Source organism: Anser brachyrhynchus, assembly GCF_964034855.1.
Source record: "Anser brachyrhynchus genome assembly, chromosome: 3".
Taxonomy (NCBI): domain Eukaryota; kingdom Metazoa; phylum Chordata; class Aves; order Anseriformes; family Anatidae; genus Anser; species Anser brachyrhynchus.
The window spans coordinates 26,700,870-26,728,227 of record NC_137696.1 but is presented as its reverse complement, the minus strand read 5'-3'; the positions used below and the strand labels follow the sequence as shown (position 1 = coordinate 26,728,227).

Genomic DNA, 27,358 nt, shown 5'->3' with positions numbered 1-27,358 from the left:
CAGCTTCTAATCCAGGCAAGTCTCCAGAGACTTTCTGCCTGTATTAGAAAAGATTTCCAACTTCGGTCTTCCAAGAAACCAGCTGCAGGGTTATGTAAAAGCCTGGACATAGAGAAACCCAGATGCATCTGAACAGCTTTTTCTGTAAATACTCAGTAACTGGGCACTTGGAAAAGATGCCAGCAGCTTGAATATGACTTGAATATACATATTTTTTTTTAATAAGAAGCTGAGCTACATCACTACAGCATTTAGTGGACTCTTACACACAGTTTAAACGTGAAAACCTATGTTCTCCAAGAAGATGTAAAACAAGTTATTATGTAATAACACCAGATGAGGCACGACAGTGAGAAGAAAACATGATTTTACTGTTGATTGTGAACATAAAATGGCTATGTCAGAGCAACAGTTTTGTATTAATCTATCATAGCCTTTTCAAAGTAAATCCAAGTAGAACATCCCAGAACATTTTATAGAGAGAAGGCACACTAACCAGCAACACTCACAAAATGACAGCCAGCTGGCATACCAGTGCCATTCTTGCCCTTTCAGACTTGAATGGATCTCATTCACTTTCCAGTTCAATGATTATGGGACACCATTTATGGCTTCGTAATGTATCTGCTAACATTTATCTTGGTAAAACAACATTTAGGAGCTCCATTTCTGACTGGTATCTTTTCCTTTCAGAAATATTTGCACAGAGGCCTATTTGCCTATACTTCCAGTTGTGAAGTGTTACTTCTCAAAGATAAATGCAAACAACAAATCCAGCCCTAGTAAATTTCCCCGAGGCTAGCCAATAACTATCCCTTGCTTTCTTCTGGCTAAATCTCCAAATTCAGAGAGCTCTCAGGAAAAAAAAAAAAAAAAAAAAAAAAAAAGGCAGCTTTATGACAGCAGAAATCAGTTTGTTAGATATTCTGAGCTTTAAGGAGTTACAGTCCAAAGCACCACCACTCAGACATACGAACTGATTTTTGGGTGGTCCTGTGTAGAGCCAGGAGTTGGACTCAGTGAGCCTTGTGGATTCCTTCTGACTCTGGATATTCTACAATTCAGTTTTCTGACTTGCAACTATTAATTTAACCCAGAGTTCCACAGAAGGTGTTTTGTTTTTTTTTTTTTTTTAAAAAAGGGGGTACTGACAAATGAGGGATTCCAAAGAAAATAACCCCTGAAACCCCCCTTTGGTTCATTTTGGAGAGCAAAAGCCTAGATGTGCCAAAGCTGCTCTAAATCTACATTCAGTTTGGTAGCTCTCTGACTCCTTCAGCTTCAAAGCAAGCAAACTAACTAACAACAGAGTCTTAAGGAAGACTGACGGTTATTCATTAGCATGAGAAGATCTGTCACAAAATTCAGTACATTTCTATACAGTGCCTGTTCTTCAGAACATATATAGGCTGGTGATCTACATTGGTAGTGTCTGAATTAAAATTTTGTAAGTCTTTTGGAGGGGAACTGTGAAATACGCCATAATGTTTGCTGCTGGCAAGGCTGTTTTGGAGTTGCAATTGCTAGTATATTCTATTATTGCTAGTATATTCTATCCAATATTCTATTGGGTGAACATTTCACTTTGATCATTTCACTGTGAACATTTCACTTTGATCAAGATAAGCTGTATGACAGCGTTTGTTAAAAAAGTATCTCTAATCAAGACTGTTCTTTATTTGAAAGAATATATAATATATATAAAATGTATAGGTACAGAGACATACATGTACTTTTAACATGCATCAGATCCTTTCAGATCTCATAGGAAATGCTCACTGTCCTGCAGCAATGAGAGGAAAAGATAATATTTAAATTAAGTACTGACTACCTAACTCTCATATAGAGTGAAAATAACCATTTTTTTTCTAATTCCGCTTCACTAGACATCTCTCTTCAGTGGAGGAGATTATGGTCTATCACAAATATTTGAGGAAATTAATTGCGGGGGGGGGCAACACAGGGACAGAAGCACTATGATAGTGCAAACCATATTGCCCGTAGTAAGCATGAACTGCTCTTCTCATCAGACGCAGGGGGAACAACAAGAAGGAAGTAAAACCTCGCTGTCAGTCTCCCTTGGGAAACCATTATAAAAAACTGTCTTCATTTACCGTAAGCGTAGCAGCCAACACCACACTACAACTATCTACCATTGTACATACACCATTTCTACAAAACATAATATGAACTAACCTTTCACCAAGTGTATCATTATGTGATGCAAAAGTTTATAGTATTAATTTATGAAATTATTTCAAAGACATTTTCATGACACAGATGTGACTAGCAGGTATGATTCTGCTATAGATTAAAGTTCCCAGACAACTAAGAGGTCCTATTTGTGTTATGAATCACTTACAAGAAATAAGGAGCCCATGACTGTTAGGTCAACTTATTATTGATCAATATTCCCAAAATTATATCACTTTATCAAATCAAGTAATAAATACTTTGGCAGTGCATTCTCTCCATTATGTTCAGTTTTCCTACAGAAAATGAGTAAACATGAACCATCATCCAATCAAACATTTTAAAGAGAAGATAGTTAAGACTTCGAGGATATAATTTCATGAAACCTTTTCCTCCTACATTTTCAAAAATCCAAGACAAACAAAAGCCCCACCCTATTACTTTCATTTTTCCCAGGATCCATGCAATTAGCCATGACCACAAGAGAAAGAAATAACTATATAGAAGATATCTATATTGTAAGAGAAAGATTTTTGCAGAGTACTTTTATTCAAGGTGCAAGTGAAAACCACCTTCCTCAAATAACTACTCATCACTTTATAATCTGTGGGCTTCAACGTGAGCATGATAATTCACAGAGTTAGCAATAAACACCATTGTAAAACTTTGCCCTGTATTCATACACCGTATCTAGAAGAACTTGCATTACGTGTCACTTGCTATGTTTTTAACACCGAAAGCCCTACGGCAATTCACGCTACCACGACACCAGCCAATCACTCTGAAGTCTGATATTGATTATGCTGAACACTTATTTAATGTGTTAACAGAAATTAGACAGCATTAAGATATAGCCAGGAGGAGAAGAATACAGTTCCTGATGTTCTCTCGACCTCTTTTCCAACGACAGTAAAGAAGACAAGTTACCTTCCTTTTTTTATACGAATCTTGATACTTCAGCTGTAAGTATTTATGTTACGGTAAGTCGCTATTGCTTATGAGTGACTGAAATGTTTTAATATTTTAAAAAGCAAATTAGACTGCAAGGTAGATATATATCAAAACCATTTTTTTTCATATATCAGAAATTTAAGTTACTTGCTAATTAGAGTCACAGAGAAGGGGACGAGTTCTCAGGCATTTGAATAACCTTTGTAATACTTATCTGCAAAATTGGTATTATTGTTATAAATATCTGAACAGCGAATTTTAAAATAAGTTAATGCACGAGATAAAAATAAAGTATGTATCTCTCATTTATTGCCTGGTCTGAGCTACTACTGGAAATACAGATCTCTAGTTTTACTTCCGGATCTCTTTCTCTCCTTTTTCATAAGTTACACAATTTTCTAGAATCAGAACATTTTCCTCAAGAAAGCTATCAAACATCACGTTCATTTGTGCATTTATTCTATTTAAAGTCCTTTTCTCCCCTTGTGCAGAAAAATTGCAGACTTGTGCCTTTATATTTCATAATTCTTACCACAAATTGCAATCATGAAAAAATATTCTTTTCCCTCTTTTATAGCTTTTTTTATTTTATTTTATACTGTTTTTTAATTCCTGTTTGCAATGTGATGAGGTACACTCTATATGTAATGAATCTAACCTTCAGCAGAAAATTAAATTTATAACTTCAGACAACAGTATCATACACTCAAATCTCTTTAAGGGCTATATGGGGCCACAGCAGCAAATGGGAAGACTCGTATGGAGATCAAACCTGTTGCATATAATCTTATTTGTAATATTAAAATCTAGCTCTTAGCTTTCACATTAGAAAGAATATTTTTCAGTTACCAAAAATCCTGTCTGTTAGAGACCAGCAGTTGCATTTTAAAAGAGAAGTTTCCTGCAGAAATGAATATGGTCTGACTTACAGAAGGAAATCCAGCAATTTATTTTAGGGATTTTTTTTAAGTCTTTTTTTTTTTTTTTTACAGGTGATACATAGATAGGATGACTCAAGACAGACCACTGGTGCTCTCACATGTAACAGCAACTCCATGTGGACTACACTGACTTCCAGTGGAGATGCTGTTACTTTTGATAGCCACTCAAAGACTGCGGAGCAGATGCTACTGGAACCATATTTATCCAGCATTCAAGATAAGAAAACAGCTTGTGTTTTGAATTGTAAGTTATTTATTGTTGTTTTAATCATATTTGTTTGTACAATTTACATATGAAACTTCTCAAGTGTTGGAAATATGTCAGCAGCTTATTCTGAGAAATGATAATGGAAATGCAACAAAATATTTAGGCTTATTTGTGTATTTCAGTAAGAACTGGTGCCCAGGAAAATGACCTATGAATTGACAGACTGCTTTCAAAATTTGCCTGTCATTTCTGTAGGCCAATATTCTGCGCGCTTTTCCTACTCTGGCCGCAGAAGTCTGCTGTGGCTAACTTTACATATTTAACAAGTATTCTACGCTTTTTCTTTGAAAATTTCACCTTGACTGTAAAATATTTTAGAATTACAGAGTACTGATTATACATGAGCACCAGAAGCTGTCAGTTGAATGAAATAAATCTAAACTTTTCAAGTATATTGGATAAGTCTCTTTGTTTTTCCCCTTGATCAATGCCCATCAAACATGCCATACCATCCCTCTGTTCAGTCACCAACAAATGCAACCTCTAGCCCAGTACCTACACACACAGTCTGTCACATCAAAATGCTCTGACAGGCACATATACAACTCCAACAATACTCACACATAGCTCAAACACTTACAGAAAATATCTTTTTTAAAAGCCACTGGGGGACACCTCTAACATCTGCGGGAGTTATTGCTTCATGGTGCCCTTCATGTTTGACTGAGAACTGCTGAAGTGTATTTCACTATACTCTTAGTATGTTGCAAAAGCGCATATTTAGCAATTTTAAGCAATTACAAGGAACACATCAAGCCTACTCTGCAGATAGACTACAATAAATATTCCTCAGAAGTTGTAACGTTTGATGTGAACATATACTTTCTTTTAAAATATAGTAACAATTTTTGCAGGTAAAATGATTTTACACCCCACAGAGCCTCCATTCATTTATTTCCTGATGTGCCTCAGTGTTACTCAAGTACCATAAACGACTACAGTTATTGTAGTCATTTCTCACAGTTATTGCCTGCTGTGAGAGAGGCAAAGTACATATCTGTGCACCTAACACACCCTATCACGCCAGGTGAAGCTTAGGACTAACTGCTTAAAGTCCATTCTCTGCTTCCTACACCCCAAGCCTTACTATTCACTATACTTACATTCTCTATCCAGCCTCTGAAAAACAAGTTTGGCTCTTTGCAGTATATTTATTCAACACAATAATAATAAAAAAGTTCTGGAACACAATTTAAGTTCTGTGATCTTACTATCTGTAATGAATTTCCACAAAAAAAATCTGGGGTTAAGATGTATACAGTGGAGTTACACTAGCATATATTAAGGCACAAGACAATTATGGAATAAAAAAAAAGAATGTAGAACTCCAATGACCTCTTAATGAATATTCACAGTAGAATACTCCTCTGCTCCCAAAATGGGTACAAGCAGCACCCTATTATGCCTTAAGAGACAAAAAGGATTGTATTTGGTTGAGGTTTCTTGTTTCCATAGCTGGATTTTTTCTACATTACACTGCCTGGCATTCCCAAAATGCAGTGTTTTCAGTAACTGGCTACTATTAACTTAACCAGAAGATGGCAGAATAATGCTAGCATCTGAAGCATTAGACCTACCTACCAACTCACACAGCCAAAGGTCACTCACATTTATTAAGGCTGTCTCTTCAAAAACACTCTCATTTTACTTTGAAACAAAGTATAGTTATTTATTTTGCAACTGACTTGGTTATTCCTCTTCAGATTTCTCAGTGTGAGTTACTGAATTTCAATAGCTGACGAGCTGAAAAGTTATTTTGACAAAATATCTATGTTATTCAATTCATAGTGCTAAGATTACAGTTATAATCTACATCTATAATCTATATCTATAATCTAGCTATAACTTGCATTTTATTCCTTGCTTAAATGTAAAAGCCAGTGACTAATGCCATGTCACTTAGCTCGAAGATGGGAGATGAAAGTGGCAATTACTATCAAGAGGACTCTTCAGATAACTTAAGTACCTAAGTAAGTTGATTCCTATCACTTACAAAGTCATATTCAGTAATGATTTTTTGATTATTTTAGCTGAATTAGGTGTGTGTATAAACAATTGCAAGTAATAACATATATTTATACTTATATATTTAGAAGTTTCGTAATATTTTATAACTGCAGTACCACAGTGCTCTTTCTTTCATTTTTCAATACATAAAGTTAGATAAATACCTGTTTATCAGGCTTTCTCCCGTGTTCTTCTGATAAAAAACAGGAATTGGAACACCCCAACATCTTTGCCGGGATATACACCAAAACGTCCTTCTATCCAGCATTTCTAGCATCCTGTTCACTGCAGACGTAGGAACAATTTTCACTTTTTTCAGCACTTCCTATAAATTAAGACGGTGAGTTGTTGAACAAGATTCAGCATTCAGACACACTGTGCTTGTGCTATCAATAAAAAAGGTACATGCCTACAGTCCTACTCCCAGTATTGAATAATACGTTCTCAGGCAACTGTCATATTTAATTTACTCCACCACACATTGCTCTTCAGTAACATACTTAGAACACTCTATGTACATGTTCCCAGAGAGCAACCAGTATTTTTTTGCCAGCTCTGTTTCTCTAACAGACACACCCTGTCGTGAGTTAGAAGTGGCTTCAGTATCTCTATCTGATGCTTAATAGCTCATTGTGTCTTTGAAATTACATCTTGACACTCACACCCAATCACATTGAGTAACTGTCATTTTTTTTTTCTTTCTAGACAATGACAGACATGGAATGAATGACTCATGCCCTAATTAGAATAAAGTCACTGTTACTGAAGACAGCCCAATGCGCTGGTCAGAATTTTCTGTGCTGATATACATAATTTCACTTAAAAAAAAGAAAGTGCTTTTAAGTAATTAGAAATAAGACCATGACCAAACGAACAGAGGAGCAAATGAAGACGTATGGCCATGCAAGGCTACTATAATAACAAAGGTAACTTTACTAGTAGAAAAAAAAACTATGCTTAAAAGGTATTAGATCAGAAGAGAGTTTAAAAAAAACACTCTTTGGGGGGAAAAGAAATTCAGTAGTTCTTTAAGAATCTTATGCATCCCCTGTAAATGCAACGAACAAACATCTCAGTCATTTTATTTATCCTGAAATGTATCAATACTGACAAAAAATAAAATGACAGCATTAATCATTTCTATAAATAACTGCCACTTGTAAACTAGGTAGTGTCTGTAAACACTCTAGAAGAACACATTTTGGAGTGACCTACAGCAAGACTTTTCCTGATTCCAAGTGACATCAGCTGCCTTTAAATGTTCCACAAAAAAAACGTAAAACATACCTGTGCTGTAGCTTTTACACTTGCTGTGTTTACAAACCACTGCTTGCTGGCACGAATAATCATTGGTTTTTTAGTTCTCCAGTCATACGGGTAGCTATGCACGTATTTCTCCTCTTTCAACAAACTCCCAGCTGCTTGAAGCATCTTAATGACTGACAGAAAAAATGAGTCAAGGTACAAGTCAGATTTGACCATAGTGGTCCTGTTACCGTTGATTCATTTCTTTCCACAATTGACACATAATATGAAGTGCCTGTGTCTCATCCATATTCAAAACATATGAATGTATGTTCATATGAACCCTCAAGAACCTGCAGGAATGTAACTGATAATAAAGTAACAAATGGCTAAACATCAAATACTCACCAGCTTCATTTCCTTCTTCAAGTACATTCTTCTTTTGAAGTTCAGGACCTGCAGCTTCAGTAAAATATCCGCTTTCATCCACAAGGCACTCCTAAAAATAAAAATGCTAATCGTATCAATAAAATACTACATGACAATTAATTACTATTTTTGGTATTCAAAAGCGAGTTAAGTGCTATCCCTAAGTAGCTACTTTTCTGATGAAAAGCAAACTATGTTATATTTAAGTACACTTCAAATCTAACAAACTGCAATTTAGTAGTTTACCAGACAGACAAGTGATTTTGACCTGAGAAGAAACAAGCACGATGTTTGCAAAAAATCTGCAACTGTTTTCCAGCAAATCCCTGGTTAGTATTTCAATGATTTTTCAAATTAACAGTTAAACAACAAAAACAAAACAAGAAATAAGAGAATAAACAGGTTTTAGAACATCTCAAGAGCCACCTCTTCGAAAACGCAAAAGAGAAGAACATCCTGTATTTTCATTTCCACCAAACATAAACTGATCGTGCATAACCAAACAGCATGCATGTTTAAAAATCACTGGCACACAAGGATACTATGTATTAAAAGAAATTAAGTCCCTTAATTGTAATTTTTTTCTTATTCAAGAATACCCCAAGCTTTACTGAAAAATAACAGTAATTATTAGTAATTATTATAGTAATACCTACATAACTGGTAATTTACTAGTCTGCAAGGTACAGCTTGTACTGAAAGAATTGTTGCCTGTGATATCATTAAAATAAAAACAAACACACACAAAAGAAACCAAACACATAGAAACCAAAAAAAAATCAACTTCTATCACTTTCCTGGAATCTTTAATTAGCAGATGGCTGAAAAACTTTATCCTTTTATTGTGATACACACTTTAAGCTTAGTCCTGCATTCCTTTAGGCTGTTAGTGATACACTTATCTGAATGCTTTTAAACATTTTCAAGCTTTATAAACGAAGTTTGACAATAGCTTTATGGGCACGTGATCAACAGTTACAGGAAATCAAGAACAAAAGCTGAAAAAAGTACCGTGGGTAGCTGATGGTGAGAAGCTACACTGTAGTCTTCCATACCATGAGCTGGGGCTGTATGAACTAATCCTGTTCCTTTTGCCATTGTCACATGATTTGCAGGTAACAGGGGAGATACTCTGCCAGGAATTGTAGGATGAGCACAGGAACCATCTGCCAAATCTGCACCTGGTGTGGAGAAAAAAAATAGAAAAAAGGAGAGAAGAGAGAAATGATTCATGCATTCAGCTTGTCTCATCAGAGAGCAGAAATGGAACAACTGATCAGCAGCATATGCTTGCTGATACTTTCATATTTAATACTATTTTATCTTATTTGTGGGTCCCCATCCAAATGCTTTCAAGTAATCTGCATTTTTAATTCTGCAAACTTTTCTTTTCTTTGAAGTAAAAGCTTTTCTTCTACATGAGACAATGTTCTCAGAAATGACATGGCAAAACACCAGAATAACATGAAAAGTCATAGAAACAGATTTCTCACCTCCTCTAGATACACATATTTCCAGCTTTGCATCACAGACATAGGCAAATGAATAAAATTCACAAATGACATATTAAATCCCAACTCAAAACACTGCATCAGAAGTCTGCCTGTTAAGAAGTATTACTATGCAGTATGTTAGGATACAAACTTAATGGCTTTAGTTCCTTAGTACAGATGACAGATGCACAGTCTTCACAGTTATGAAGAATGGTTAAGACACCTCTTAACAAAAAGAAACTTAAGAATCTTAAACGGCAACAATGGCTAACAGCCCTACCAGTTATGTTGCGCTAGGTATTTTTTTTTCAATAGTTTTCATAGAATTTAGCCATCAGGCAGTCAGTAAGCATACTTGTAACTAGCTGCTTATTCTCATGGACAAGGGCTGAAAGGCAGACATACTGCAGTCAGTGCAATGAAGATTTTGAGCCTAAACACACTTCCATTCCATGTTTAAATTTTCCAAGTGTGAATCCAGATTTTAAAAAGTACTTCGTATCTGAAATTCTCCATCGTAGATTTCAACACACCAGTACTGAATCTGACAGACTACACTTCATATTGTTTCACAGAAGCATGTTCTCAGAATATAAACAAACATAATAAAACACCAAAACGGAATCAGTTTTCAGTTACCTACAAGATTTCTAAGCAACTTAACATTAACAATATTAAAACCTACCTTTGCACGTTGAAATAACCTCAAACTGTGTATCCAAAATAGCAGCTGTAGATTCAACTCTATCTGCAGCTAGAATGAAGTATTCACCAGTAGTTGCACATTTCACAACTGAATATCTACAACGCAAATATATATTTATGATGATGCTAAATAATTATGAACACCAAAAAAGCTTAAAACTGTTTAAACACTTTCTCTCTAAAAACACAGCATAATGGGTTTTAAGATCTACATATTCAATTCACTCAATGTCAAAATAACTTCAAGACAGAACAACATGAGAAAGAAGAAATAACTAATAATGAAAGAAGAAATTAGTATATTAATAGAGATACAGAACAAAGCTTATAATTGCATCACTTAAAAAAAGAAGTAAGATGCATTAAATAAAACTTAATGTTTGTCCAAAATGTTTTAATTTTATTTTACTGTCAAGTATCGATAAGGAACGACGCAGATCAGTGAACTAAGTTAAAGACGTACGCTGAATCTGGCATGTAACAAACTGCTTGATTCGCCGGCACAGTCCACGGTTGTGTGGTCCAGACTAGCACACTAGCAGGGGATGATCCATCTACAGATGTAAATAAAAAGTGCTTTACTTACAATTATCGTAAAAATAAAAGCACTAAGACTTAAAATCTATCCAAGAATCATACCTATCACAGAGGTCAGCTTAGGCGGTGTCTTCAACAGGGGAAATTTTATATAAGCAGAACGACTGACATGCTGCTCATTGTATTCCAGCTCTGCTTCAGCCAAGGCTGTTCTGGGTAGGTATCAAACATACATTAACACACTTGAACATGAAAAGCTGTTGATATCCTTGTTAGAAGTTAAAAGACAAAATAGTAAGTTGATTCTTACTTTGCTGAAGGAGACCAAAACACAGGTTTATAGTCCTGATAAATGAAACCCTAAAGAGGAAAGGGAGGGAAAAAAGAAAGTTAAGAGAATCAAAACTCATAACACAATTCAAAACATACTTCAGCAGAAATTCAGCATACCTTATCATACATCTTGTGGAAGACTCTCAGCTGGTTCGCTTCATACTTTGGATCAAATGTACGGTAGCAGTTCTCCCAGTCTGCCATTACACCCCAACGAATGAAGGCAGATTTCTGTTTCTCAATTGCTCTTTCTGCGAATTTTCTGGCTGAAAGAATTAGTTCCATTAAGTATACGGTTTAGTCTAGTAAGGTCAATACGATATCATTTAAAATATGCTATTGGCATTTTTGAGAAGAGCCTGAGCTGAGCATATTGAAACTATGCACTAATTACTGATATGTATTAAATAATTATTAAGGCTCAAAAAATTATGTATTTCAGAGAATTAGTTACATAAAGTACCATAAAGGGTAAAAAGACCTAGAGGAGGCATTTTTTGACTAATATGAGGACGTACAGCACATACGTCTCTAGAAGATAAGCTGTCTTTATAAGGGAGAGGAAAAAACTAAATGTATTTAACCATGAAGACAATTTCTCAAGATGCACTATGAAATAACAGAAAATAAGAATGAAAAAAACCACCTCTGTTGATGCTGATCTAAACTTTTCAATGCAATATGCACATGAAATTGTTAGCCCATTACATTGCTGCAATTTCATGCTAAAGCAGTTTCAATTGCTCATTGCAAATAGTTTTGCAGCAGAATGTTGATGTCTTCCAATACATAATGCACTTGAATTTTTTTGAAAGTTTCCATATAATGCAGACCAACTTTCTCTGAAATGATCACCCTTATAGTTCTGTAGTATTATTAAAAGCAGAGTCAATAGATACATTCTGAAGTATGATATTGAGCTAAACTGTCCTGACGAAGCCAGTACTGAGTCTGCTTGGCAAATACATACAGCGATCCTCAAAAATGCCACCAATACCTCATAGAAAAAAGCACACAATAAAGTATAAAAGCTATATATAAAGAATAAAATTCAAAATATGGTGAGAAGGGATGTAGAAATATCTAAGCCAACTTTTTCCAATAAGGATATTGCAAACAGTAGTTTACCTTTTTGCCTAATTTCCATTGGTGAAAGATTTTCAGCTCCTTTGACTTCTGATAATGCCTTCAACTCAATTGGCAATCCATGACAATCCCATCCTGGAACATAATGTACTTTATAACCTCTCATCATGTAGAAACGATTAGTGATGTCCTTCAAAATCTGAAAAGAGAGAAGGGTCAGTTAGCACTTTAGCTCCCCCATGTGGAAGAGCGACATTATTACTTAAGATGCTGGAATTAAATACAAAAGGCAACGTAATTAATTTACAGTTAACATATTTCTGATTTTTTTTGCCCATCATTTTACATTTTGGAAGAACCTCAAAGGACCTCCCAGCAAAGGAATTCACATTCAGCATAATTGAAAGATGCAGCTTATAAACTTGCAGGACTTTAAGTGAGCAAATCCTACTCGCCCTCATTTTTGAGCAGCATTTAGCTAGACTTAGTTTGCCTAGTACACATTATTTCTTCTTGATATAAATGATCACCTCGCAAGACCTAGGGTTTTCAGAAGTCCAGCCTTTTGCACTAACACCTTAAGAAGCTGTGGGTCACATTTTATTCTTTTCCATTCTGTAGTATATGCAACACTACCATTCTCAAGATCGAATCTAAACATACCCGTGCATATTTAGCAGTACTATTTTGAACCTGAAATGCGTATTTTAAAAGCCACCAACATTCAATCATTGTGGTTCTACTGAAGATACCCAGATAAAACAAAATCATAGAATCACAGAATATCCTGAGTTGGAAGGGACCAACAAGGATCATCGAGTCCAACTCCTGGCACCGCACAGGTCTGCCCAAAAGTTTAGACCATGTGGCTAAGTGCACAGTCCAATTGCTTCTTAAATTCAGACAGGCTTGGTGCAGTGACTACTTCCCTGGGGAGCCTGTTCCAGTGTGCGACCACCCTCTCGGTGAAGAACCTCTTCCTGATGTCTAGCCTAAAGACTAAAATACTAAATGCAATATAAAGAAACTGTAAACTACCCAAAAAAAAAAAAAATAAAGCACAGGTCAACCATGCATTACAGTAACATTTTTACACGTACATGTATACAAGTATACACTCACCCACATGTGTATGTGTGATAAGTTCATTAAACCCAAACTGTGCATCTAAAATGGTTTGGGAACGAGTTCAAGGCTACACTTTCTCTAAAAATGCTTACTCATTTACTATTCAGCATGATAAATGAACGCTTAGCATATAGGTGTGATACCTTGGCATACATCAGTTACGTCAGGGTATGGTGTCTATATCAACCTGGTATCGTATAGTTTGTGTGTCACCACATTACTCTCTTTTATCTGTGAAATGAAAGTTACAAGCCCTGTATGCCAAAACCGGCCCCAATGCCTGGAAGTGTTATTAACACAAACGGTAAAGGAGAGCGCACGGCCCGCTACAGGAGGCAGGGCTGAGCATTTACTTTATTTAAGGCGTGGCCAACGTGGGGGTCTCCGTTGGCATACGGGGGTCCGTCATGGAGGCAGAACTCCTGCTTCGCTTTCCGTTGCCTCTGCCACGAGTACAGCCCGGAGAAGCCGCTCTTCTGCGGAGAGAAGAAGAGAAACAAACGCCGGCGCCGCGCGTCACGGCTCTCCGCACCGCAAAGCCGCCCCGGCAGGGCGCCGCGCCCCCCGCCCCACCTGCTGCGTCTCCAGCTCGGTGTCGGGCTGCAGCCGGCCGGGCAGCTGGGCGGCGAAGCGGCTGCGGGGCAGCAGCACGCTGTCCCGGTACCCGCCCTCGGCCGGGGGCTGCCGGCCGCCGGCCTCCGAGGCGGCCCCGGCCCGGAGCCGGGCCCCGGCCCTCGCCGCCAGCGGGGCCCGCCAGGCCCGCAGCATCCCCGCGGCTCCGCGCTGCGCCGCGCTTCCGCCTTGCGCTACGGCGAGCGGCGGGCGCCGACGGGCCGCGCCGAGGGACACGCCGCGCCGCAACGCGTTTTTCCCCGCCGCGCCGCGGGGGAGCGAGGGGGTGGGGGATGCGAGGGGGCGGCCCCTTGGGTCGCGTCACCCTGGCGCGAGGCCGCTGTCGTGTGTCGCGACAGGCAGGGGCCGGGCCGGCAAGGGCGCGCCGCGGAGCGGGGCCGGGCCGGCGGTGGGAAGGGGCGGGCCCGGGACCGGTGAGGAGAGGGGAGCGCGGCCGGGAGGCAGCGGGACGGGGCCGGAGCGGGTGAGTGAGGGCCGGGGGTCGCGGGGGGGCGGTGGGATCATTGAATTTGTCGTAATATGCACCAGAAACGGCGCTCATCGCAAGGAACGCGGCAAGGCCCGGCACACGGGGCGCTGTGCCGCACGGGAGGGCAGCCCTGTAGAAATACGAGGCGCCTTCTGCTCTAACGGCGTTCCCTGCGCCTCGTTACTTACTCCCAGCCGGGGAGAGGGGTGCGGAGCCTGCCATTTCGGTTTCTCTTCAGTAAATCTTGGTTTCCATAGGCATACTTTAAAGTTTGCCTAAAGATATCGTAGAGCTTCTCCACAGAAAAAAAAAGATTTGTCTCCCGTAAGAAAATCCGAGAAAAATGTGTCCAAGAAACACACTGGGTCAAGCTTCTAGCACATAAGGCAGCTTTTCTTGTTTTCTGAGGCTTTTGAATCTTTATGCAAACATTTGATGCGCTAAGCAGTAAAATATTAAGTGTTAACCTTGCTTTATGAAGCAGAAGTGCATGTGCGATGAAAGGCCACACAAAGGATGGGGAGCTGAGGTTAAAACCTGAATTATCTTCTCCTAAGCTCAGTTCTTTAGCCCAAGCTTCCCCATCTAATTGTCCTAATTTTTCTGCTCTGAAAAGTGCTCATGATCCGGATGTTTTCAGAATGACATTTGATTTTACTTCTTTCTGCCTTATTTCATGTGGGGGTATGTTAAAATAGTGTATTTCTTTCCACATGTTGTGACACATACTTGCTCTACAATTTTTCAGTTGTTTGAGAGCAGCTTTTTGCCACAGATAGCATTTCCAAAATTTCCTCTGTAACCATTACTGCCTGTCCAAGATAGACAGTGTATGCTTTGGGTATGGACCTTGGCTATTCTGCATGACTCCAGAGCACTTTGCTCCCATCCATGAGCAGTAAATAATAATAATTAACATTAGCAACTCTGCTTTCTGAATATACCTATACAGTTGGCCTACTCTTTTAGCTTCAGAGATCTTCTGACTTTCAGAGATACCTGTTCAGTGTTTCTAAAATGCTGAAAAGGCTCTTAAACTAGCTACATTTGGGATTTTGATACCTTTAACGTTTGCCATTTGCCTTTGCTTTCAATAGAGGTGAAGTTGGGGTCACATCAATATCATATACAGTAGCTGGACTTATCAGCTCATTATATTATACTTAGTAGATATCTCAAGCAAGAAAGGAGCGGTGTTGTATAACGACTTATTGCCACTTAAGCAATGCTTGCTGAAAGTGCTGCAAATAGTCTGTGACTGTAAGAGGAGCCTAATACTTATCGTATTCTGTTCAGTGGTTAATCACTTCCCCTGTATTTTTTCTAGCTCTGTGCTCATGTGTTTTCCTTGGAAGTAAATCATATATGCGAGCTCTTCCAAAAAAACGTGCAGTCTACACAAGTAGAAAAATTGTAAGGAAAACATACGAAGCAATTATCTCTACATTTTAAAGGTTACAGAATGATTGTCAATACTTTTTATTCCTGGTAATAATTCCAGGTACCAAAAACCTGGGAGGAAAGGGTGATTACTGGCCTTTAGCTACAGGGATAGTTATTCTTTAATTCGGAATTGAAGGCATAGTGAATTGCATTGAAATGTTCTGGAGAACAAAGACAGTGCAATAGGGAAGAATGATATACAGATGAACATACAGTTTTTGAGGGCAGGAATGGAGGTGTAATAGATTTCCTTGAGAAATCAAGAGAAGTTAAAGAAATACAGAAGGGAATACATCTAAAATTTAGATGAACAGCCTTTGACATGCAAGTGCAGCATCTGCAGTATCAGCACATTATTAACCTATTTTGTGTCCACAATCAGGCCATCTACAAAAACCCATTTGTTTAAAACCAAATGATAAGTCAAGTTGCTCTTGTCATCCTGCCTGGAAGTCTTATATTTGATTCTGGGCATAGACCAGCTCTGCAGGCTCAGAACTGAAAAAATGAACTTAGTACATAAGTACTGTGTGTAGACTGCACTTTTCCTCGGCTTTTATGATAACGAGTTTCTGATGCTGTAGTGTTGTTGTTTGTTTGTCTGTTTAATGCCAATTTTTTAATTTAGTGAGGAAAACTTAAGTTCAGTGTCAGGACGTGGATATTAGAAAATTGTGTCTAAAATAGCTTCATATCCTCACCTTCATGTTAATTGTACTTAAAAGTCACAGCTCACTATTACTGCTCACTGTAATTCACTTCCCCCTTCCTACTCAGCTAAAATAAACTGTATCTGTTTGGAATGTTATATAAAATATTTTCCTTCTTGTCTTCCCTTATCTTAAAAGAAATATGCAAATTTGTTTTTGTTTCTTTTCAGCGTTCAGTATGGCGGCTCCAACTCTGCTTATGCGTGTGGTTGCCTCTGCATATTCCGCTGCGGAAAAAGCTGCAACAATTGTTAGAAATGTAATGGCTGCAGGAGACCTGGGGATAGTGGAGAAGGTATTTCTTTTACTTTGTTCCAGTTCCACTTCTTTTATCAAGATACAGGTCAAACTAGTATTTCTGAAGATCAGAACTGGGCAAGGGCAATACAATCAATTCAAGTTGCTCGACCTCACCTCTTTGGTACAAAAATCCCTGTTAAAGGATTAAAAGAGCATTGGAGTAGAAGTGTATTTTGACTGGTATTTCCGAAGGATGTTATGATGCTTAAAAGGAACACATTATTTTTTCCTGACTTCCCCCACAAAACGCAAGCTTTGGATAGCAAATCCAAATTTCAAATCAGAGTTCATACTAAAGCATCTTTCCCATTAATTTCCATACGTGTGTTTTAACATCTGTAGTACAGCATACATTACTGGTCCTTGTGAATTCTGGGTTAGGACAAACCAATTTTTTTCTTAAAAAAAAAAAACTTAGATTTGCTTGTAAATCATGCTTTTCAAAGTTAGTTTGGCGCTTCAAAATTAATTGTAAATAGAAAATAGACATGAAATTACAATAATCTGCATGAAGTTCTTAATTTGCTGTAAGTTAGTATGCTGCACTGATGAACCAGGATCTGGGTTCTGACTGTAGTACTGGAAGTTGTGGAATTAATTTTTAAGGTTAATTCTAGCTTTATGAGTTTGTTACAATGTTGTGGTCTGCATTAAGTATTTATATTATTTTATGGACTCATAGAATGGTTTGGGTTGGAAGGGACCTTAAAGATCATCTAGTTCCAACCCCTCTGCCATGGGCAGGGATGCCTGCCAGCAGATCAGGTTGGTTGCCCAAAGCCCCACCCAACCTGACCTTGAACACTACCAGGAACGGGGCATCGATAGCTCCTCTGGGCAACCTGTTCAGTGCCTCACCACCCTCTGAGTAAAGATTTTCTTCCTTATACCTAATCTAAACCTATCCTCCTTTAGTTTTAGCTTGTATTTATGCTTGGGATTGCCCCAGCCCAGATGCAGGACCTTTCACTTGGCCTTGTCGATCTTCATGAGGTTCACACAGGCGCATCTCTTCAGCCTGTCAGGGTCTCTCTGGATGCTTCCCTCAAGCATGCCGACTGTACCACTCAGCTTGGTGTCATCAGCAAGCTTGCTGAGGGTGCGCTCGATCCCACTGTCCATGTACCCAACAAAGATGACCCAGGGTCTTCCTATTTTCCCTTTGTAAAAATGGGGGTTATGTCAGTGGGAACTTCATCAGACTGCCACGACTACTCAGATGGGATGGACAGCGGCTTAGTAACTACATCCACCAGTTCCCTCAGGACCTGCATCTCATCAGGTCCCAAGGACTTGCGCGCCTTCAGGTTTGTTAGTTGATCTCAAACCTGATCCTTGTCTATACTGGGCAGTTCCTCATTCTCCCAGTCCTTACCTTTTCCTTCTGTGACTTGGGTGGTGTGGCTTGAGCACTTTCCTGTGAAGACTGAGGCAAAAACGTCATTCAGTACCTCAGCCTTCTTCATATGCTGGGTAACCAGGTCTCCCATTTCCTTCTGGAGAGGGCACACATTTTTCCCAGTTTTTCTTTCACCACTGACATTCCGACAGGAGCTCTTGTTGCCTTTGATGTCCCTGACCAGATTTAGTTCTGTCAGTGCTTTAGCTTTCCTAACCCAATTCCTGGTTGCTTGGACAATTTCTCTGTACTCCTCCCAGGCTACTTGTCCTTGCTTCCACGCTCTGTAGGCTTCCTTTTTGTATTTCAGTTTGGCCTAGATCTCCTTGTTCTTCCGTGCAGGCCTCCTGGCATTTTTGCCTGACGTCCTCTTTGTTGGGATGCATTGCTCCTGAGCTTGAAAGAGGTGATCCGTGAATGTTAACCAGCTTTTTTGGTCCCCTCTTCCCTCCAGGGCTTTGTCCCACAGTACTCTACCAAGCAGATCCTTGAAGAGGCCAAGGACTGCTCTCCCGGAGTCCAGGTTACGAGCTTGCTGTGCACCCTCCTCACTGCCCTAAAGATCTTGAACTCCACCATTTCATGGTTGCTGCAGACAAGTCTGCCCTTGAGCTTCACATTCCCCACCAGCCCCTCCTTATTAGTGAGGACAAGGTCCAGCATAGCACCTCTCCTTTTTGGCTCCGCTTGGAGAAGGAAGTTATCATCAGCGCATTCCAGGAACCTGCCCTGGTCTTTTCATGGTTATTTTTGGTCTTTACGTTGAAGCTGTTGCTGATATTTATGTTTTTCTGGAAGTAAGCACTTCCAGCCAGTTGTAGAGAGAAGCCCGACCCTTTATGACTTCTATTGTCAGTTCAGACAGTAGATGCAAAAAGAAAGGTTTCTTTTTATTTTTTTCCCATTTGATCAGTTATATTCACCAGTGAGAAAACATTTGCATTTTTTTTCTTTTTTTCCATTTTTTTCTGAGCATTTAAAATCAGGTGTATGGGGAGAGAGAATTTAGAAAACCTGGAGGGTAATGATCTATTTTCAAAACAACTTAGATGCATAGCAGTGTTCTCAGAAACACAAATAGAGTATGCTTTCTCACATAACCTGCTTTTAGGTTCTTGGAAATTCTTGTAGTGCAGTTGCATTAGTAAGCCTTAAAATACTTCTGTTCAGAGATTCAAAGGAACCATTCTCTATAGTTAGATTAACTGGTTAACTTTAAATGCATATACAGATTTCATTAAGCTTACTTTTTTTTTTCCTTTTTTTTAATTTATTGAGAGTCCACATATGTTAAGGTAATTTTACCTAAAAATAACTGATTGGTTTCATCAGCTTAGGTTTTTTGTTTGTTTGTTTTTAATGCGGGGCGTTTAGTATTATTTCCCAGTAAATCAGAGATGCATTGCTTAATCATTTTCTAATACAATAAAACCAACAAACAAGCAATTTTGAACTCTGATCAAGTAAATAATTGTAAGAACAGTGTAACAAAAACTGGCAGAAGTAACAGGTGATAGAGCTTCTAAATAAGACCACTGATTGTACCTACCTTATTTTTATGAATACTACAAACACACAAAATTAGGTTGAAAACAATGACCAACAGGAAAGGTTCTTGTCTGAGGAGCTAGCAATCTCAAAGAATTCCTGCTAGCTTTTTATCAAAGGTGTCTGGGGAAGGAAGAGAGTTAAGTGGGAGAGAGAACCTGTATGTGCCTATGTGTTACGGTCGGGAGAGAAGAGAGATGCAAAAGAACATAAAGTTCTCATCATTCATGCTCTTTCTGCAGGTAGCAGGCCTCGAGACCAATTCCATCTGGCTTTACTGAAAGCCTTAGAAAAGCTAGGAAGACAGTGTTCCGCCTTTTCCCTCACAACAGTGACCTCCCATCCGTTTATCACAATGAGGAAAAAGTGGTCCAAGGACAGTTGAATTTTTAGCTAGCTCCTCCAATCCCTCTCTTGATGTTCAGAGTTTTCTTTCTCCCAGTCAGCTCAAAGATCTCCATTTGTATTGCGTCTCTTTGTAGCCCTTCTACATTTTTTTTTGATTAGGAAGACATTTTGCCCAGCTATTCTTTTACTGTTGATGAGTGTTTTGAAGAACTACAGGTTAGATTAATTGGACCTTTAAATCACCTTTTACTAACACCTCCGTCTCTCTTCTCTTTCCTAATTTGCTCCATCGTTCCAGTGTGCCTTAAAATACTTATTTTTACCTATTAACACCTTAATTTCTGCCTTTCATTCTTCTTGTATCTGGGTTTATACTTGTATTAATTTATTCTTTATGTAGTGTAATATTTGCACAAATACACGTTCAGTATGATTGCATCCATGAATAAGAATGCAGCATTTTTGGCATGTATGGTTCCAATATCGTACCAGTGTGTCTTAGCTCTGAGGTATACAGGGAGAAAAACTCTGCTTCTTCCAGTCTTTAGCCTGCCTCTCTCAGGACTGTTTATTAGGTTAATGATTTGTCAAATTTAACTTCTTTTTCTTTACAAGGTAGATATTCAGGGTGCAATATGAGTCGTTAGACTACTTTTGTTTTGAAGTACCTAAGTTTCTATCCATCCTTTGACAGAGTGGAGCCAATGACTTGCAGACCAAGGCTGACCGACTGGTACAAAAGAGCATTTGTGCTTCACTGGCACGGAAGTTTCCCAAGGTGACGATCATAGGAGAAGAAGTAAGTACCTGATTTATTTCATACTAACAATTCAGAATGTGGTAACTTGCAGTGGAACTTACTTTGGCGAGTTTAAGGAAATATCTCTTTGGAAAAAAAAAAAAAAAAAAGATATCCATCCCATTTTATCTTTCCATTGCATTAGCTTTGTCAAGTAAGTTGCAAGCCAATCCATAGTTCTAAGGCAAATTGAGGCGAGTCCAGCACCTTTTTCTAATGATTTTGAGAAACCTTTTGTTAGGAACTACCCCCTGATGAGGTGGATGAGGAATTAATTGAAGATGGACACTGTGAAGAAATACTGAAGAAAACTTGTCCTGCTCAGTACACAGGAATTAAAGAGGAAGAGGTAATGTTATACGTTGGCTTTCATATTTTACACTATTCTATTTACTGGTTACTGATTTTAAGTAAGAATGTATTAAGAAGAAAGATTATTTTAATGTTGCCAATCTTTCTATTTGGTCTGAAACCTGAAATATAGTCTTGAGAATCACACCTCTGGAGCTCGAAATGCTGGATATCCCTTTGTACAACAAAGGGAAATGGAAATCTGCTTCTTACAACTTGTGATTCAGATTTATTTGAACCAAATTGACTTTGGACATGAGAAAGTAATCTCATTTCCATGTTCAATTTAAACATTGATACCTCTGTTAAGATATTTGCTGACAAGTTCCAATCAGTTTTCAAGACTTTTTTTTTTTTGTAAAATACTAATAATGTAGGCTTCGGTCCTATATCATAATGCTAAAAATTTGAATGTATTTATTTACTGTCCTTTGTAAGGAAATAAAACACACTAAAAGTAAAATACATACTTTGTGTGTTTATTACATGATTTGTATTTGTTTATGCTGTTCCTTAATTTTTATTTTTTTAACAGCTTGTAATATGGGTTGATCCTTTGGATGGAACCAAAGAGTACACTGAAGGTTGGTTTCTCAGTTCTGCAGATTCAAAAACTCACAGCAATGCAATAAAGTAGCATGTACATTTATGATAGAAGCTGCATACAATATTGTTTCATAAGGCTGATTTTGTTTCTGTACTCTGTAAGTACTATGGATTTTTTTAATCGTTACATTCAGTTCCAACCAGTATTGAATATTCCTGATGGGCTACCAAGTTCCCACCAGTTTTTATTATTTCAAGGAGCAAAAGGCTGCCTTTACTTGCTGGCAGGTTGTCTTAAAAATTCTTTAGTTAAATAAGCTTACAATTTCTTACATACTTTGAACTGGAGGATTGAATCTCCTGGACACACAGGAATATGCTCAATTATATTTACATCCTCCTCTTCAAACTATTCAAATGACCTAGCTTCCTGCTGCATCTTTTAGTTGGTTAACGTAAAATCTTTTAGTGAGTTTTTTTTCCCCATTTTCAGGGAGAGAGATGTAAAACTGTCATCCAGTTGCTGGTTTTGAAAACCATTAAAGAATTTAGACTCCCAGTTTTAGAAGAGTGTCATCATATCCTTATAGCAAATTTCCAGTACCTAAAAGAGGGACTCTTTGTCAGGGAGTGGAGTGATAAGACAAAGGGGAATGGCTTTAAACTAAAAGAGGGCAGATTTAGATTAGGTATAAGGAAGAAATACTTTATTCAGAGGGTGGTGAGGCACAGGAAGAGGTAGACCGGAGAAGCTGTGGATGCCCCATCCCTGGTAGTGTTCAAGGCCAGGCTGGATGGGGCTTTGGGCAACCTGGTCTGGTGGGAGGTCATGGCAGGGTGGGTTGGAACTAGATGATCTTTAAGGTCCCTTCCAACCCAGGCCATTCTGTGATTCTGTGATTCTATATGCTGCTGTGTAGTTGTACCTTGAAACTTTTCTCATTATGTATTAATTATAACATAGCTCACAATAGAGAAATTCTTTCTGGAGAGTTTTTTTGCAGACCTTGAGGCAAACTGACTAAATCAAACAACATTTTACACCGGAAAATCCTGATTAGTGTTTGTATTTTTAAGATACCACTTTGCATATCAATTCATGGACTTTTATTGAAGGTTTACTTTTTTTTTTTAATACTTTCTCTTTTTCAATCATAACTATATTCATATTATTTATCTACAGGTCTCCTTGACCATGTAACAGTTCTCATTGGAATTGCTTACGGAGGCAAAGCAATAGCAGGAGTTATTAACCAGCCATATTACAACTATGAGGTACTAAATGCATTGATATATTTGAGAGCATTAGGTGATTTGTAACTGTCACTTCTATTACGTTTCTAGTTAGCACACTTGAAACTAGAATTAAGTCGAGAAATATGCACGTATTAGTTTCTCAGTCGAGGGAGGCAGAATATAATGTCTCACCGTAATTTCACAGATGAGGAACGGTAAATGAACTTCTGAAGGTTGTATGACATCATTGCCATAGAGGGAAAGAGACTGAGGTGTCCTGATTTTTCGCTCTGGGCTCTAGAGTGTTTCCTTTTAAGTGCCACCATTTAAATGAATATCACAGTATTAATATTATACTCCCTAAGATGGAAAGATGTCTCTAGCTACGCTTTTCTATTTGTCCTTTAAATACTGACTGTTGTGGTTAACCATCATCTGGACCTGTGTACCTTTTCCATAGGCAGGAGCTAATGCTGCATTGGGCAGGACGATTTGGGGAGTTCTGGGCCTAGGTGCCTTTGGATTTCAGCTCACAGAAGCACCTGCCGGCAAACACATCATTGTTACCACCCGTTCTCACAGCAGTGCCCTGGTAAATGACTGCATCAGTGCTATGAACCCAGACAGCGTCATCAGAGTTGGAGGAGCAGGAAATAAGGTATGAAAACTTCAAATCTTTTGGTTTGATTGGGAGGTGGTACCTTTGGAAGAAGAAGTATTTTGAAAGAAAACTGTTGTTTACCTGCATGAATGTACAGAAGACTTCCTCCTCCTTCCCTAGCATGACTTGTCTTCCTAGCACTCAGTCTGCCATGGGGGTAAGGAGTCAAAATTTCATACAGATATATTTGTAACAGTGGCTGTGCTGGGCGTAGCTGAAGTCTGTCTTTCCCTAGTATTCTGTTCCTAGAAGAGAAAATAAAAAGATAAGAAAAGACCAGAATGACTAATGGGAATTCAATGTAATCATAACTAATCCTAACTAGACTTTTCCAGCTGTTCACATTAGATAGTTGGAGAAAAAGCCCTGTGAGAAACACATGTCTAAGGATAAATGGAGGAACAGTACATGGTGTCCTTTGCAAACCTTCTTCACAAACAGGGAATACTCTTGTACCATAGTTTTGAAAGCTTACTTTTGTCATGGCTGTCTAAAAGACCCTTGAATGCCTTTTTTCAAACACGTGCATAGGCCCAAATGTCTCTAAGATAACTCAGAGAGAGTTTCCACTTTACTTTTGTAATACTTGCACAAGATGAGGAATCTTGTTTCTGGAACTGAAAGCAGATTTTTCACCCTTTAGACTGTTTATATAACAATCAAAATAGATCATTTGGGATGGTAATACAGTATATCTTTCTAAATCTTAATATATATATATATATTCCATAATACGTGAAAGGAAATAACTGGTACTTATTTTCTAAGAGTAAACTTATGGAATAAACTGATCTAATCCCAGTTTCCTGGTGTTATTTTTTCACTGTTTCTAAATGCCTAGATTCTTTGCAATGATTAGCACTCTGTTTTCGTATTAGATCATTCAGCTTATAGAAGGCAAGGCATCTGCTTATGTATATGCCAGTCCTGGATGCAAGAAGTGGGATACATGTGCACCTGAGGCTATTTTACATGCTGTCGGAGGTAAGTTAATAGTATTCAAAATCCTCTCTGAGATAAGTGAAACTACATCAGTTTAAAGTCATTTATACTTTTCATAGAAAGAAAGGAATTTCAAAACATGTCTTTGGAAAGAAAAATTACATTATGTATGTATGTGTGTGTGTGTGGTCATGGTTCTCTAGGGGCTGAGCCCTTTGAAATCAACAGTAACTGCAAAGGGGCAGCAAATTACACTCAGGAAAGCATTATATGATCTGTTTTGCCCTGGACTAATATAGTCAAATAATGAAAAAAAAAAATCCAAAATTTTGAGCATACTGTTTTTTGTATTTTCAAAACATTTTTTTTCTTTTGGCTACTACTATAAAGTAAAATCACGTTGTCCTACTAACTAGACGCAAAAGTTCATTATTAGTAACATGTTGTTGTATAACATGTGGATATTGCATTCTTTATAACAGCAAAAATAGACTAAATCGTGCAGTTGTTCCTTGGATATACAAACTCCAAAATTGAGTCATTCATGTAATTCAGTAAAGTTAGTGGTCTCCAGTCAACAAAAGTCATTTCACCTTTATAGGGAGGAAGGGAGAAGTTATGAAAAGTCTGACTAACAAGAATTTGAATATAAGATTATACTTTTTCTGTTGTTTGCATTGATAACCAGTATATGCTAATATTTTTTTTTAATCTCCTGAATTCTGTCAAGCAAAATTATGGGCTTCACAACAACATGATTTATTTATCTCCTCTGTAGTCTACAGTGTAGTGTTGATAACTGGGATAGCTTTAAACAGGTTAGCTCAGGCACAAAAAAAACAACCAATCTGGGGCAGCACAGTGCTGTATTTAGCCTCCTTGTTATGCAGGTATCTTGTGGTTAAATTAGCTTGCGTTAAAATCTGTGTTGCTCTTGCTAAGTGATTTCTCCAAACTCATTTAAAACCAGCTGGGGTATTTCAATTTTATGTTGTAATTTGTGGTATAGACATACCCTGGCTTTTACCTGAACTGAGAATTTTACTTTCCTTCTTGGCAACTGCCAGTGTATTAAATACTCATGAAGCATTTTACTTTATCCATAGGAGAGAGCTGCTGTTTCTTTTTCCTGAAACGTGAGGAATTGAAGTATTGCTGAAAGAAAACACAACCCATTAGTTATTTGGTTTCAGTGAATAAAAATCTGTTGTGCTCAAACTGGGCAAAAAGATCATATTTCACATCTAAAGACAGGGATTTGTACCTCAAAGAATGACTGGCTTTTGTTTTCTTCTTGATTTGTTTTAGTATAGTGATATAACTAAAAAAACAAATTAGATTATCCCTCTCCAACTGCTGTTTGCTGGAATGAAATGTTTTTGTTTTGTTTTGTTTTCAGGCAAGATAACTGATATCCATGGAAACTCATTTCAGTATAACAAGGAAGTGAAACACATGAATTCAGCTGGGGTCCTTGCCACCTTGAGAAATTATGACTATTATGCCAGTCGTATTCCTAACACCGTTAAACAATCTCTTGTGCCTTAAAGCAGTAAAGCATCTTCACTGAGCCTGGAAAGCCAAGACAGTAAGATTGGAGGAAAAGAAAGAAGAAGATAACTGAGCTTGAAATTGTTTTACAAAATCCGAACCTAATTCTTACATTAAACAGTTCAATAATTTCAAAATTACCTGCAGACTGTCTACGTAAAATGTTGGATCAGATTGTTTTGCTGTGTTTAGCAGATAACACAATAATGACATTTCTTCAATAGTTGTTTTCCCTGCTCTTTGGAAGTAGAGTGTTCATTCTTCATGTGATATGACTCTGGTTAACTACTGCTAATTGTGACAGTGCAATCCAAAAATCACCTTCAAATTCAGGGCACAAAATCATGTGAAGTCATTTACCAAATTTTGTTGAACGTTTTTTGTTGTATGTACTCAACAAGAGTTTACTGTGTTAAATGCAAATGGAGTAAGAATTTGTCTGGATGGATTAACCCATTTATTATAAAGTTGATTGTTTTGATTCTTAGAAGTGAAATGTGTTCTTTATAGGCAGGGGCGTGTGTATTTCAGGATGGAATGAAGCTGGTTTCTTTTTTGTTTGGCTTCCCTTAAAGTTGTTGACCAGGATCTGTTTTCAATACAGACAACTCCTGAGGTAATTTATTTCCTGCAGGACTTCTGTCATAGTTATGTAGCAGTAATTCATGTAATCCTTTACAATGATGCTGTGGTCCTTTCTATCTAGCCAAACTAGGGTAGTTTTAAGTTAGTTCTAGAGGGGTTCTATATGCTTCATTGTTTCAAAACAGTTAAGCTGTTTAAAAGGTATTTTTGCATTCATTGAACTCAACCACCCAATAGTAACCTTTTCATCTGGCTGTTTTATGATTGTACGTGTTATTTTGCTTACTGAATATTTTAAGATTCTCTTGTGCGTTTCATGCCCACTCTCACTTTATGAAAGACTGTATCTTTCAATCAGTTCAAGGTATGTACCAACCAAGTTAAGTTGTATACAGAATAGACACACGATTACAAGTATGAGGTATTAAATACACTGGTATATTTGAGAGCATTAGGTAATTTGTAACTGTTGCTTCTATTACATTTCTTGTTAGCACACTTGCAACTAGAAAGTGTGTGCT

The 27,358-nt window shown here is 37.9% G+C and overlaps 2 protein-coding genes across 2 annotated transcripts in view; one reads left to right on the top strand and one right to left on the bottom strand.

The window, feature by feature from the left end:
• Nucleotides 1-14,280, bottom strand: part of IARS2 (isoleucyl-tRNA synthetase 2, mitochondrial) — a 28,885-nt gene extending 14,605 nt beyond the window's left edge. Inside the window, exons 1-12 of the mRNA XM_080583704.1 lie at nt 13,890-14,280; nt 13,670-13,792; nt 12,231-12,387; nt 11,220-11,368; nt 11,080-11,129; nt 10,872-10,981; nt 10,696-10,786; nt 10,213-10,328; nt 9,046-9,215; nt 8,014-8,104; nt 7,648-7,799; nt 6,525-6,685 (exon numbers count right to left, since the gene is read on the bottom strand). Of these exons, the coding sequence (XP_080439830.1) occupies nt 6,525-6,685; nt 7,648-7,799; nt 8,014-8,104; nt 9,046-9,215; nt 10,213-10,328; nt 10,696-10,786; nt 10,872-10,981; nt 11,080-11,129; nt 11,220-11,368; nt 12,231-12,387; nt 13,670-13,792; nt 13,890-14,084 (1,565 nt within the window). The 5' untranslated portion in view covers nt 14,085-14,280. The remainder of the gene's footprint in view (nt 1-6,524; nt 6,686-7,647; nt 7,800-8,013; nt 8,105-9,045; nt 9,216-10,212; nt 10,329-10,695; nt 10,787-10,871; nt 10,982-11,079; nt 11,130-11,219; nt 11,369-12,230; nt 12,388-13,669; nt 13,793-13,889) is intronic.
• On the top strand, nt 14,256-26,742 carry BPNT1 (3'(2'), 5'-bisphosphate nucleotidase 1). Its single transcript, XM_080583706.1, has 9 exons — nt 14,256-14,412; nt 16,742-16,866; nt 20,861-20,965; nt 21,207-21,314; nt 21,852-21,900; nt 23,046-23,137; nt 23,559-23,756; nt 24,638-24,743; nt 26,101-26,742. Exons 2-9 carry the CDS (start codon nt 16,750-16,752, stop codon nt 26,247-26,249), a joined length of 924 nt encoding a protein of 307 aa, XP_080439832.1. The 5' UTR covers nt 14,256-14,412; nt 16,742-16,749; the 3' UTR covers nt 26,250-26,742.
• The last annotated feature ends 616 nt before the right edge of the window (nt 26,743-27,358 follow it).

Coding starts and splice junctions, on each gene's coding strand:
- BPNT1 (XM_080583706.1), top strand. CDS start 16,750: ATGGCGGCTCCAACTCTGCTTATGCGTGTGGTTGCCTCTGCATATTCC. Junction 16,867..20,860: donor ACCTGGGGATAGTGGAGAAG/GTATTTCTTTTA, acceptor ATCCTTTGACAG/AGTGGAGCCAATGACTTGCA. Junction 23,138..23,558: donor AGCCATATTACAACTATGAG/GTACTAAATGCA, acceptor CCTTTTCCATAG/GCAGGAGCTAATGCTGCATT.